Source organism: Halyomorpha halys, unplaced genomic scaffold (genome assembly GCF_000696795.3).
Source record: "Halyomorpha halys isolate HHAL.00 unplaced genomic scaffold, Hhal_1.1 Scaffold29.1, whole genome shotgun sequence".
Taxonomy (NCBI): domain Eukaryota; kingdom Metazoa; phylum Arthropoda; class Insecta; order Hemiptera; family Pentatomidae; genus Halyomorpha; species Halyomorpha halys.
In genome coordinates this window covers 15762-30392 of record NW_027115892.1, presented here as the reverse complement: position 1 = coordinate 30392, position 14631 = coordinate 15762, and the positions used below count along the sequence as shown (strand labels likewise).

The following is a 14631-nucleotide window of genomic DNA, read 5'->3' as shown; positions in this document are numbered from 1 at the left end:
GTAAATTAAATTTATACTTACATACTTCCTTTTGTACACATATAAAACTTAACTATTAGTCTGAGTTAATGGTTCAAATTGGGTTTAGTATCTTAATGCAAATTGATACATAAGAATTTAATTATTATTACTAGCCTATAAATTTGGTCAGAAAAAAGAAAAAGAAAAGTGGACAACCTGTTCTAGTCACAGAGAAAAGGTCAAGAATCTTCATTCTGAGGGTCATTATTTAACACCTATCAGAAAATATGAATATGTTACAATAAGACTATTACCAAAAACAATTTAACTTACTGCTTGATGTCTCCTCTGAAAGATCCTCCAGCTCCACGATGGCCGACATCCAAACCATGCCAAGTGTCTTTCCATTGTTTATGGAGAGAATAACTCAGGTCACAAGTGTAGTTTACAGTCGGTTTAACAACTAAATATTCCACTGTAAGAGTTTAGATTACCGAATTAATCACAATACTGAACAAAATTATTTGATTGATAAAAAAATTTATTTGTTATATAAAGGTAGAAATATTTTCATAAATTAAATAAGTTTTATAGTTTTGAGTAGTTGCTACTTCTGTACAACTTAAGTCAGAGAGTGTTAAAATTTATTTTATGATAGACTGTCATTTTCACTGAAAATGAAATAGTTTGTCAACCTCTTATTTCTTCAATTATTTTAAGAAGTAGATGTACAGACAGTAATAATTAATTACTACCTCTTAGATCTATACTATACCTGTCATAATATATATATTATATGGTTGCATGTTAATGGGACTTTTTAAAGGTTCGTTGGGCAGTAGCCTGTCTCAAGCATCGTAAGTAGTAAGTTCCCATTCAAAATGGATTGGTTACATTTCCAGGTTGTCTAGCAAAATGGCTTGATGAAATTCCCTAACTTTTCCAGGTTTTGTTTTTTCAAAATTATAAGCGATATAACCTTATATTGTATTTCTTGTATGGCTGTTGTTCATCAAAATATACCTAGTTATTTATTTATTTTTTAAAATTTATAATGATAAAATAAAGTATGCATATGTTGTGTTTATAGGCAACAAGATATACACATTGTACCTAATAAAAAGAAAAATATGGGGAAACAATTTGATGAGTCAAACCAGCCCTTGGCTATATTTTATGGAGGGGTGGTTGATTTTTTTCAACATATTTTAAATGCCATTCCTGATATTTTCTAGGGCCAATACTAAATAATAGCGACAAAAAACATTTTTTTGTTAAAAATACTCATTAAAAAGTTATGATATATTTTTAAAGAATTGTTTTCAGCTTAACAGATAGCTCAACTTCAGTTTATTGAAGCTTTATAAAATTTTTCTACTTAGTATGTACACCTCTATGGTAACTTATTTATTTTACAGAGGAAGTAGTTTTACTTTTAATTTCATATTAAATAGATAATTATAAATTTAAAAGAATAAGATTGGAAAATGGGTAAAAAACTTACAAGTTATTTCTCCAATGGGACGGTGCCTTACACTAGTGATTGGTACAACAATTTGCCCTTCACTGTATTTCATAGCACTTGGAAGAATATATGAAAATCCTGCATGGTAAGGAGGTTCGTCCTCTCTTCTATTTTCTGTTGGGATGTAAAAATCTAATAAAATACCCTAAAAAATAAATAAAATATCATACTTATATATTTAACATATATTTTTTACAGAGGCAACCATTAAAAACATTGTTATAAGTTACTAAACTGCAATATATTAATAAAATATATATATGTACTAGGAGCATCAAATTTTTGTGAATATTACACAGAAGACTTTTGATTTTATAATTTTGATGTATTTTATAAACATAATTCATCAACTTTAACACATTCAAAATTGTTTCTAGTGAACCAATTAATTTTATTGTTTTATCATTAATGGACTATATAGAAGCTGTTTGTTTCAAATAAATTTTTCATAGGAAACATCTAATCGGGCACCATTAAAAAAAATAATCAGTGACCTGAGACTTTGATGGCAAATCTTGAAAAAATTGGCCTGATGGTTTCAGAGCTACAGATTTTTTAAATTCAATTTGTATTCTATATACCTTGAAACTTAAAACCTCAAACTTTGAGGGGGTGTGAAATTTTTTTATTTTTTAGGTCAATTACAAAAGTTTATTAATGAAAATAGTAAGCCAAAAGAAATCACTAATTTTTTATTATGAATACAGTATTTAAATCTCAAAACTTACATTTGTTTCTAAATGAAGGACTAATATTTGAAAAACCATAAATTCATCATCTTTAAATGGTCGTCCAAATTGCTCTTGAAATTTAAACTGCCTTTCCCTTTGATTCAGAACCTTGTTAAAAAAAAAATCATATCAGTGTAACAATAAAAAAAAATTAATAAGAGAAATATAATATAAAAATATATTCATATACGTACAGCGAGTTCAATTATTGGCCAATTATCTATTTTATCAGAGAGATCCATGGTCTCCAGGCTGAGGCATTCGTCAGCTTGGTTTACTTCTTGTGATATGCTATTAGCTCTTGATAAGTTTACTAACGTTATCTTAATATTCATCTAAGGAAAAACATTTTTTTTCTTCAGAAATATGATAAATAATCAAATAAACTTTATATTTAAGAAGCATTTTTATCAAAAAGTAAAACAATTATTCACTTTCATTCAATCCTTTTAATTATAATTTTTGATTTTAGTCACAAAATAACTTGTATTGTATAATGGTTCTTTTATAAGCTTTAACTTGATTTAAATTTCATTTGAGTACTAAAAAAAAATTATATCAATAATAAGTTTGATTGGATATGATCCATTCTGCTTTGCTTGAGATATCTTTAAACTATCAATTACTCAACAGTCAAAACTAACTCATGCCATTACTATCAGTATTAGTATTGCTAGCAGCAATTCAATATTTTTATTTATTATTTAATCCTAAAATACAGATTATTTCGGTTCTAGTTTAAATAAAGACAATAATATAATTTAATTCCGATTATTAAGAATACGGACATACACACATCCTCACACTGAATATTGTTTATAATGACCTCCAAGGAACTAGCCATATTTTGTTATCGTAGCCGATAGTCATTATAACCAATCATATTACATACACTGTGTAAACATGAAGTGAGAATTTTATACAATCAGTTATTGCCACCATTTCTCGAAAAAGTTTCTCTTCCAAAGAAAGCTTAGTACTTCAGGGGATACGATACATCTCAAGAAATTTGCTTTAGCAAGCCGAAGGAAGGGAGAGAAATATTATGGTTTCTTTGGGTTTTAAACCATTTCAGATATTGCTCTTTGATTCCTAAATGGGTAGTTGGTCTTTTTTTTAAATTTTTGATGATTCTATTTTTCCAAAACATTTCAAATTTTTCCAAATTGATGATATGGTGGAGTGATACATTAAATTCTTTACCTAAGCTGATGTCTGTCCCACTATGTTCAAGACAGATACTATCCACTATATTCTTCACAATGAAGTAATAAATTAAGTAACAGTTAACATTTCCATTTCATTGAAAGGATAATAAAAACATTAAAAGAAACATTCTCTGAAAAATTAGAACTCTTGGAGGCTAGATCATCAAAATCAACTATAGTTGTAATATCCGATGAAAAAATACATTGCTAAGGCTTCGAAAATCATGGTTTCTGAAATATCCATCGTTTTAACTGATACTTTGTTATATTGGAGTACATTATAAATAATATACACAGTATAAACACATACATGCATACCACACATAAAACTTACTGGTTTTCCTTTTAATTTAGTCTTCCAGATATTAAGGTTGCTGTTAAATAACTTCAACTGGACAGCAGTTTCAGTTGTCAACCAACCACGATCAATTCTCTCTTTGTTATCATAAAAACCCATTGTTTCGATTTCTTCCTCTGGATTCATGTAAACTGCAATCAATACATTAAAAAAAAGTCTTTTTAATTTTGTCTTATAATTTTTTAGTATCCTATAACTCTTAAGAGAATAAAGTAAGCACAAATTCATTCAATTTATATTAAAAAATCTAGTATGGGAATTTTTATTTTCTTAGTATTGTCATTATTGTATTGTTCTATTTAATCGCCTACATCTCATTTTTTAAAGCAGAAGAAGCTATGAAGTAATCATTGTGAGGCAGTAGATCTACAGAAAAAATATTTAGTGACCTCAGATATCATACTGTTATTTAATCAACATGACTAAAATATTTAAAAATAAAGATATAATTCTGTTTTGTATAACTAACAATTCATTATTACTTTTTGTTTTATGAAGGAATAATTTTTTATTTCAGTTTAGATGTAAATATAATTTTTTAATATTACAAAGATATCATAGGCTGGAAATTTGTTTCATTACAACTAAATTTTATTGAAATATAACAAAGCATACACAAATTAAATCAATTTTGCCGGGCTTTTAGGTCCATTATTTAATAATTTCAATCTCTGTGACATAAATACATTCCTCTTGCTGCTTTTGAGTATTTAAAATAAAAAGCCTTTAAAAGTAAAACCATTTGTGGCAGGTTCTCCTAACTAACAAATAAAGCTTCTTGTTTTTTTCTAGAAGGTAATTAAGGACTTTTTCACTAACAATGCCATTTTAATCAACAGCTTCTCATAAAAATTAACCAAAGTAAATTAGAATTTAATCAAGCAATTTTCACTAAACTGTTGTTTACTTAAGAGAAGTTTTTCAGAATTTAATATTTATTTTTTATAAACATACTCACACGCTCATAAATAAAAAAGTAATTATAATGAATACTAATTTGATTAACTTCCTACTTATGGCCATTTTTGATGCTGTCTAAGCTAAAAAACGTACAAGACAATTTATACCTAACAGTCATCAGGTCAACAACATGAATTGAATTATTACTTCTTTTCTTATCTCTAGCCTTCATATTAGTAATATTGTTAATCATTGAACTATCAGTGAAAATTGTAAGATAAACTCTCTATTTATTTTAACCATATAAAATAAATACTTTTTTATAAACAAAATTGAAAGATTTAAGATGAAAAGAAGTTAATTGAATCTAAAGTCATCAGGAGCTGCATGTATTATGTGTTCAAGGTAAAATTTTACAACTTTCTTTTTAATCGGAAGTGTTCACACATACAGTGCTTTCGTTTAAGGAAGTATTACTTCAGAAAACCTGAACTAGCAAAGAGTTAGTCGTAAGATGAGTTTCTTTTGTCTCAATTTCAGGTCATTCTCATACCTTACAGAGGTTGAATAGATTATTTATTATTTAATGCTTGAAGATATTTCTTGGAATTTTTTTAGTAGTACAAAAAAAAAAAAAAAATTTCACATGCTATAATTATTTTACCAAGCACTTTGGATCCTGTCATAAATAATACATTTAAAAATTAGAAAATTTATAGGATAGAAGATGCACGAATAGGGAAGTCTACTTTTTAATTGGTAAGCCTGATGTTGGAAAAATTGTGAGAATTGCTAGGCTGCGCTGGGCAGGCCATGTGGCAAGGATGGGAACTGATGAGATCTCAAATAAACTTCTCAATGAGCGCCTACATAGAACACAGCCGAGAGAGAGGAGGATTCAAAGACCCTGCTCGGAATGAGGAATTGGAGAGCATCTGCACTTAACAGATTAAACTGGTGGAAGCTGCTTGAGGAGGCCAGGACCCAGTAATGGGTTGTTGCGCCGATTGATGATGATGAAAATTTATTGACTCAATTTACATCATTAAAAATGTGGTAAATTATAAAACGAATATTATAGGAATTGGCCTACATTATGCTCATATTATTAATCAAATTAACATTTAATAATTAGACATCAAGAGAGGTAATGCTAATTTAGCAATATTTATTTTGAAAATATCAAGGTACAGGTTCTTATATTAGACAGAGCACAGTCCAGAAATGGAATGAACAACAAATGAATTATATCAAATGTTTATATAAATAACCTTGTCACAGATATAATAATGATAATGACGAAGAGTTTAATCTGGTGAAATGCAGTTTATAAACAATTTTACGAGTATTTTAATATCTGGTAATTATTAAATTATAACTATTTTTCTAGAGTTTTTTTTTTTGTTTTTTACTTTCTTTTGTTACCAAAATTTATGTCATGTAAAATTGTAAGTAATAACATTGTGTGTTTATATATTTCGAGACCTCAGGGAAAGGATTTGTGATAATTTGTTCAAAAATTAAGAAAATACTTACTCTTTCAAATTATATAGACTATATAAATAAATAAAACCAAAGGGGTAAATATCAGATAATTTTTGAAATTTCATTAGAGTACAAAATTTTTAAGAAATTGATTCTTAGGAGCTATTTAAACTCTCTATTATATAAAAACAGTTTTTAGTGTTCACCACATATTTTCTTTTTTATATGATCACTGCGTAATATTTTCCATAAAAATGGGTCATAAAAAATTGGGTTTAACTGATGAAGAACGCATTTTGTGAAAAAAGAACAAATGAAAAAGGTTATCTGAAGTACAGAACACATGTAAATTACAATTATACAATTTGAACAATGAGCAATATAATTAAATGAACAGTTGCATAATTTGTAAAATAAGGGCTGGTTCGCATGAGGTGGGGGAGGGGTACCCCCCTAGTATTTACATATATAATAAATTACTTTATTCAGTAAAAAAAAATAAATAAATAAAGTAAAACACTGAACAGAAAATTTGCAATAATAGTACATAGATAAGACAATTAAACTAATACAAAATTTGAAAAATCCATCAAACTAATGAACAATACTGTATAAAAAAAATGAAACTAGCAAGGTCATGGGAGAAGTATAAAATATAAAAATTATATTTTGAAGATTCAGGAAGCTTGTAGGAAGAAACAGAACATGGTGTGTAGAAATGACCTATAAGGGTTAGGTTACATCCATTTGCTTAATTTTTTTGGTATTTTAAATTATAATAATGGTACCTAAATTTACCATTATTATATTACATACCAACAAATATTTCCTTTGAGACCTAAATGCCCAACAACATCAATTTATAAAATTAAAATGAATTTATAAACTAAGAATATTATAACACATAAATGAAAATGGATTACCGGAGAAATAATATTTAGAAGGAAGATTCACAGAGAGATGTTTAACTAAATAAGCTTCAAAACAAAGTCATACAACAATTTGCTTTGATCAATATTAAGTAGAATAAGGGAATTTACCAAAAATGTATTAAGCCTCAAAATTGTTGTTCAGACAAACGATGTCATTGGCGGCTTCTTCACAAGGCAACTGCTAATCTGGAATCGAAGTATGCGATAAAGCCACGAGAAAACTTCTCAACCGAAAGCTGTACAAATATTTGGTATAATTGTATATGAGAGTGCTCTATGATGATATAGTGAAGATTTCATGAAAAACCAATTCCCAGTGTTTTGATTGAAATCTGGAAACGAGGGCATGTGTTGAAGTTCTGCCAATGATGAAGTTCTAGAACAGAAAGTGAAGGATGCAATCCAATAACCTGACGCTAATAGAATTAAAAAAAAAAGACACCCCGAGAGAAAAGGAAGTAAAAGGCTTGACAGTAAGCGGTTTAAAAGTTTTATCAAGAGCTTATATTACTAAGTAAATCAGACAGAAAACTATCCAAAAGACAACAACTGAGAGACATAAGAATCCTATATTTTTCATTACAATAATTTGATTGCCTTTAATAAAAGAAAATATTCTTAATAAATAATAGTTAAGATGAAAATTATAAAGAATATGTAAATTATAACATAATTAAAGTTTTAAAATAGAGCTGAGTCTTGTAATAAAAAACATGGCTTGGTTAAAAAACTCTTGTTGAAGTATTATTTTTTTAATATAAAAATATATAGTTGACCGTAAAACTTAAATATAAGAAGATGGTCAGGGTTGCGGTCAAAAAGAAACAAATAGTTTGTAACTATTTAATGTCCGACGTTTCGCCCCACTTTGCAGGGCTTCATCAGGGCTGTTCAAAGCGATAGGTAAAACAGATGAATTTTTTTTTGTTAAGTTAAAGGTCTGTTCCAACAACCATTTCTCACTATCTAGAACTGTATGGAGCATTCATCGCACGCTTTTAACCCATTCTTTCATTGTGAGTTCATTTTAATCCATCAATCACAATTTAAGTAACATGGGGCAAAAATAAAGACTAAGTTTTCCATTGGCAAAATAGCTGAATAAAGCCATTCCAGTGGCCTCACATACTCGTAAAAATTATGTTCAATGAAAAATCGCCAAATTCTAGATAGTATTCTTATTCATTGGAGTGCTGCCTATGCATGGTGTATTTATAAGTAACTGCCATCTCATGTGATCAAAAATTACGTTTACTTGTATTTCTAATTAAAAATTTTGATACAATAAAAACAAAATCTTCTGATAGATTAATTTAAACCTAAGTGATTTTCATAATACCACAGTTACTGTGCCTCGACTTTCAGTTCACTCTTACATTATGGTTTACAATTGCTTTACTAAACCTAAAATAATAAATCTTACCTCATATTACATACTCAATATCTTTATATTTGCTTATATCAACCAAAACATTGAACATTTCATAACAGACAGTACATAAAATAAAAAAATACCTTTTTTTAATATAGTTCGTGGTTCACGATTGGTTTCCCATCGTCGAACAATGAAGTGCCTATCAGTTATTTTACTTCCATCTGGTTCCACAATCAAGCATATCACGTAGCGATAAGTTATATCTCTTCTGAGGGGTATATCAACTTTTCCATACCAAACTGATTCATTCCTAATATAACAAAAAATACATTAATAGAGTGACAAAAAACTAAAATATAAAAGAAAGGCTAGAAATTCAGTTTAATTTTTTAACTAACCCAATAGCAATACCAATTAATATTATTATTATTAACTTTTTTTGGGATATCTAAATACAGAACATTAATAATAATGCAGTTAGACTTCCTTTTAGTTTCATGTATTAGTTATTTACTTAATTTATTTATTAATAATAGTTAGTTGCTTTATTATTATGCACTAATTAAATTTTTTAAACTTTACATACTCGGCTATGATGGTGTTAAATTATCTTATTATTTTAAAAGCAAAAACTAAAGACTACACTAATGATGATAGTAATGGCACTTTTAACCCAAAACTATAATATCCAACATAACACTGTCCAACCAACTTGTCCTAACTTCATATTTCTATCTGTTGGCTCAATAATGATTATCTTCTGATTGGTCCAAAAAATTTACAAACCCCCTCTAATATAAAATTGATTACAATTACTAGAAACATGGCTTATAATTTAGAGTTAAGTAGCTATCTAAATTTTCTTGTTACATAAACTTTATATGGATCATATATTTTACTTTTTTTTGGCCTGTTCTATTGCACACTTCTGATAATATAAGCAGCTGAATTTTAATTTTACAAAGAAACATAAGCGGCCGTGGTAATTCTTACTTTTTGTATCTGAATATTCATTAAGGAACAGAAATTGTATGATAAAAAGTAGCTTGCCTTAGTTATATCAAAATATAAAACTTATGGTAGGTAATAAAATCGTTTATCATTTCAATTTTGATAAAAATCTTTGTATTTTAAATAATTTTTCATATTTTGTTTCAGTTTATGGGTACTGCCTGAATTCATAAAAATAGCAGGAGATAATTTCATTGCCATAAAAATATACAGTAGAGTACTACATGAATTTAAAGGATGATCATAAATTTGAAACATACTCAACTAGAGATTGTAATGTTAATTAAATCCTCAAGTGATGTGTTTCATCTTTTATCCTAGAGACTAAAAATTGTTTGTTATATTTTTACAAATTTACACTTACTGTGATCTGATGCAATCTAACATTTAAATCTTAGAAATGTTAAGGAAAAACATTAAATCAGGCAGTAAGTGTAACTTTCTCAGATCAAAAAAATGTTTACTTAGATCACATATTAAAATAAAATTGGTAGAAATTACCCTTCTTCCTCAGTTTCATCTTTCTCTTGAGTAAGGACAAGAACTTTGTTATGCTTCCAATTTCCGAGGGTGTCACAATTCCCTGTTATACACACTACTTCTCCGCGGGTCACTTCCGCCCGCACTCTGAATACCCATGGCCTTACTATTTTATCAAATATTCCCTCATCCAAATAGGGTATTTTATCTGATGCCTGATCATTATCTGTGCCTTCCTCTTGAGGCTCTGCTTCTGCTTTTTTCTTCATATAGGCCTCGTTGTTCCACCATCGCATCATTTTTCCAATTCTTTTTCGTTCTAAAATATTTCATCTTGTTGAGCATACAATTTTGCAGTTTTCTACCAAGCAAAAAATTATTTGTAAATCTAAATGCTTTGATTTATTAATTTGTGTAATTGATTAATAGTATAAAACATTTGTAACATAAAAAAGCTATGGTAAAATGACAAAATTCTAAACAAAAATTTTTAAATATTATTGATAAGATTAAAATAAAGTAATAAGGTTAGTTATATATTTACAGGAACTTTTTCAATCATGAACCAGATTATTCTATATCATACTGAAATAAAATAATAATAATACGTCCAATTTGGGCCCTAATGATAACTAGAAATGGAGAAAGAAACAAAAGTCAACATACATCTGAAAATAAAATCAATGAGGAATGAGGGAATTAATCGAAAAAAAGAAAAATATTAAATATAAAAAGATATTTTAGTTACACTTTCTTTTAATAAAAAAATCAGATGCGGTGCCCGCACCATAGAAATTTCATTTACTGCCCTACTTTGAAATGAATAAGTCTTGTACATTTTAAAACCACTATTTCTTAATTATTCGGGATGAAAATATGTTTCATATTTATATAAGTGAAAGTAAAATCTGATTATTTATATAATAACCATGGAAATTCGAAAATTCTTCATTATAAAATTTTTATGTATCTTAAATAAAAAAATTTTATTTTTCTGCAGCTATAAAAATTTATGTATCTCAACGGGAGAATAAGAAATATTAACTGTGTATTCCTGTCAATAATACAACAGTTGAACAAATGACAACGAATCTCTGTATGTGATTGGGAGATCACTGCTTTTTCTGATTCGAACTCTGGTCTTTATTTTTTTTTTCCTGCTCTTTTCGTTATTCATCAAATTCTTTAATATATTGTATTTATCCATTGCTTATTACTGCTAACAATGTGAGCTGGTTATTTATTTCATAAACAAAATTAAAGTCACTTTAGGGGAAGATTTTTTGAAAACTCAGCATTTAAGCTATTTCAATGAGGATAATATCTAGCTGATATTAAAAATCACCTAGTTTTGCATTAGTATACTGAGTTTAAAAAAAAGGGTTGGAGCCATTTTTGAGGAAACCGAAAAATTATGTAAAATCGATTCTATAAAAAACCCACTTCCGGTGGGTTGATTTAAAGAAAAAGTTGCTGTAACATTTCAGGCACACGCATGCTCTAAAGATTGGATTTCAGTTTTATACAAATTTTTGTTTTTGAGCTAGGCTGTTCAAACACAAACACACAATTTTGTGAGACTTGGTTATTTGGACTCAGGGGACCTGAAAAAGTGTATTTCTGTTGAAAACTCGAAATTAAAATTCCATACAATCGTAATGCTCCCCCTTACCATATATCAGTAAGTAAAAGTAAAAATTATAGTTGATAATAAAAAAGCATAAAATTAAACAGTAACAAAAGTCAACACTGGAAAGAGATAAACAGGACAATTAAAATAATAAATAAGCCAGACTTTTGTAACTTCCCTTCGCTGCAATAAAAGCAGTAACATTTCAAGGTATAGATTGAGTAAGATTTCTTTTAGTATCTGAAGCTATAAAGTTATAAAATAAACATTGGCAATGTATGTTTTTTCAACTCTATTTCAAAATAAAATATTGTTGCTTAATGAAAACATTCATTTTATATAAATATAATGATTTTTTTAGGTGTAAGAAGAATTTTCTTTTTTCTTAACTGGGCGATGGTAGCAGTGTGGAAACGCGCCTAACTGCCAACCCAAAGGTTGTGAGTTCGAGCTCCGGCCCCACCCCTGGGATTTTTCAAGCATATAATTACACTTTGCCAAAATATATTTCTGTAGTACATCGCACAAGGCCTTGGACCTCCACGGTCTTTTGTGCCACTAAAAGAAAGAAGACTTTTCTAAGAAGTTCTTTACTATAGAAAATTCCTTTAAACATCATTAAACATTTTTTATAAATAAAAAAAGTTGGAAAAAATTGTTATTCTAGCCTAAAAGAGACAGAATAAACTCAAACCAAAACAAACATATTTTCACAGCAAATTAGAGTAAATAAACAAACACAACAGTTAACGAAAGGTGCCTACAGTTAGATCGAACAAAATAATGAGGCAGTGATCACAGTTATAGAATATGGTAGTATTTCATCAACAAAAGTCACAACAAACACTGATAAGCCTAACTATTTGTCAAATCATAACACAATAAAGTGCTGACATTAAATATTGAAGAAGCTCTTAGGAAAGAAATAAAGAAAAAAGTAAATAAATAAATCTAAAAGGCTACTGATATAACTAGTATATTTAAGATTATTATTCAGTGCTATATGAATAATTTTTTAATCCAGCTGTGAGTAAAACAATTATTTACATTAATTAGTTTGACTTAGGTGTTGGGAGATGTTCTGAGGAAACACTCTACCCATATAAAGACCTTTCATATGATAGCAGGATAAAACTGGTGGTTAAACATGACAATGCCACATCCTTGTTTAAACATTGGTCAAGAAAGAAGTACTCACCACATACTGAATCCAAAACCCATAATAGGCTCTTGTGGCACAGGGTTCTTTACTTACATGCACAATAATCTATTAAAATCTATAAGAAAAACTAAATAAAAAAAAAAAAAATAAAAGCTTCTTTTTTTAATCACTATATTTCTTTAAATTTGTTTTGTAAAAAAAACTGCATGTGGGGGAGAATAGAGTTCGTTTAAGGATTCAGCATACTTAAAAAAAAATCTCAAGCAGCTGAAAATATTTTATTTAAAAAACTTATAACTTCAGTAGTCTATACTCTTTGTAGACAGATTCAAGTCTCTGAAGATATTCTTTACATAATCTCAGACAATACCTGACTTTTAAAAAACAAAAAAGGTGTAAACCAGTCTAGCTGATTTTTAAAAAACCTAATTGGGGATTTAAGCCCATTAAACACTGGGGATAATAAAAAAGCCATATTTATTTTCTCAAAACGTTTTAGTTTTTATTTTAGATTTATTATATAATATTGTAAACCATTTTTAATTACAATAGTCAGGCTTTAAGAGGGCCAACTAACAAGATTCAGAAAATTGAACACTGTTTCTTTATAAAAAAATCTTTACCTCACACTGCTTCTACACTAAGTCACAATATGGCTTACTTTCAGATGATAGCTGGAACAGAAAAAAAGAACAAATTTCCTATTGCTAAAGTAAAGAAATACTAAAGATAGTATCGTATACCCATTAAGATAAAAAGAAATATAATGAATAGTTTGAATTAAATAATAACCTGTTCAAAAAAAATATACATATAATATGAACTAATATTTTCAATTAACTGAACCCGATTTAATTGCAAATTTCAGATGATTCATTAAGAAAATTCATCTACCCTAATTATATTCCATAATATTGGAAGAAGATAGTTGACCGTATGAAGTAGATTAGAGGAAGATAGACCGGGTGGCGGTCAATAAAGGTATCAAAATAGAAACAAAAACCTATTTATTGTAAATCAACGTTTCGCCCCACTTTGCAGGGCTTATAAGAATGAAGTTTTGACTATTTTGATACATTTATTGACAATCTTTCTCCAATATATTCCATAATATTTGTTCCCCAGATACTTTTAGAAATGATAAAAATTTGTTATTACTGTTTCAGTAATTTTTTTATATGTTATAAGCTATGTATATATTAAAAATATTAAATTTAACACTTGCTTTAATGTCAATAGAAACTTTATTTCAATATAAACTTGAAAACATATGATTATTCCACTACAGATTACATTTAGCTAACTATAACACCTATTTAAACTTAATTTAATTGTTTTTTTTAAAAGCATTTTCAGTGTTATAGTCAATTAATACTCGATAATCAATTTATTTGTTATTAAAATGCTTTAAAACTAAGGAACTAAACAATATTCTCTCTTACATTAAACTGTATATATAAATATAATTTTCCTAGCAGAACAGTAAAATTTTATTCCTAATGAATTTACATAAGAAAATTAAAATAGATAGCCAAGCTAGATGATTACACGGACATTTAAATAACTACACGCTGTTGAGCCTATTAAGGACAGGAAATTGACATTATTCTGCATGTAAGCATAGGGATACAGACGTAAATAGAGAGATAAGAGATTACATAAAAAAGATGAACATAAAAGTCTATCATACGAGTTTACTGATTATTTAATCTATGCTAAGGCATTATATTTCATCATTATATACTTAAATCTAAAAATAAGCTTAAGAAAAAGTAACCCAGGCTGTTTTAATAACTGTAATTGTCCACTGCCCGAATACACATTTTTACCGCAACCATCATACGAAACACACACACACACACATATATATATA

General features: G+C 28.1%; 1 protein-coding gene across 14 annotated transcripts in view; it reads right to left on the bottom strand.

Annotated features, from left to right (window-relative positions):
* LOC106684327 (glycerophosphocholine phosphodiesterase GPCPD1) overlaps nucleotides 1-14631 on the bottom strand; it is a 33903-nt gene that overhangs the window by 17344 nt on the left and 1928 nt on the right. For 5 of the 14 annotated variants that reach the window (XM_014426341.2, XM_067052879.1, XM_014426409.2 and 2 more), the window contains exons 3-10: nucleotides 13382-13432; nucleotides 9988-10285; nucleotides 8616-8785; nucleotides 3760-3914; nucleotides 2412-2552; nucleotides 2215-2325; nucleotides 1466-1631; nucleotides 295-436 (exon numbers count right to left, since the gene is read on the bottom strand). In XM_014426341.2, the coding sequence (XP_014281827.1) occupies nucleotides 295-436; nucleotides 1466-1631; nucleotides 2215-2325; nucleotides 2412-2552; nucleotides 3760-3914; nucleotides 8616-8785; nucleotides 9988-10265 (1163 nt within the window). In that variant the 5' untranslated portion in view covers nucleotides 10266-10285; nucleotides 13382-13432. Of the gene's footprint in view, nucleotides 1-294; nucleotides 437-1465; nucleotides 1632-2214; nucleotides 2326-2411; nucleotides 2553-3759; nucleotides 3915-7208; nucleotides 7374-8615; nucleotides 8786-9987; nucleotides 10328-13381; nucleotides 13433-14631 lie in introns of those variants that run through there. The other 9 variants (XM_014426369.2, XM_067052881.1, XM_067052882.1 and 6 more) reach the window with 4 other exon arrangements.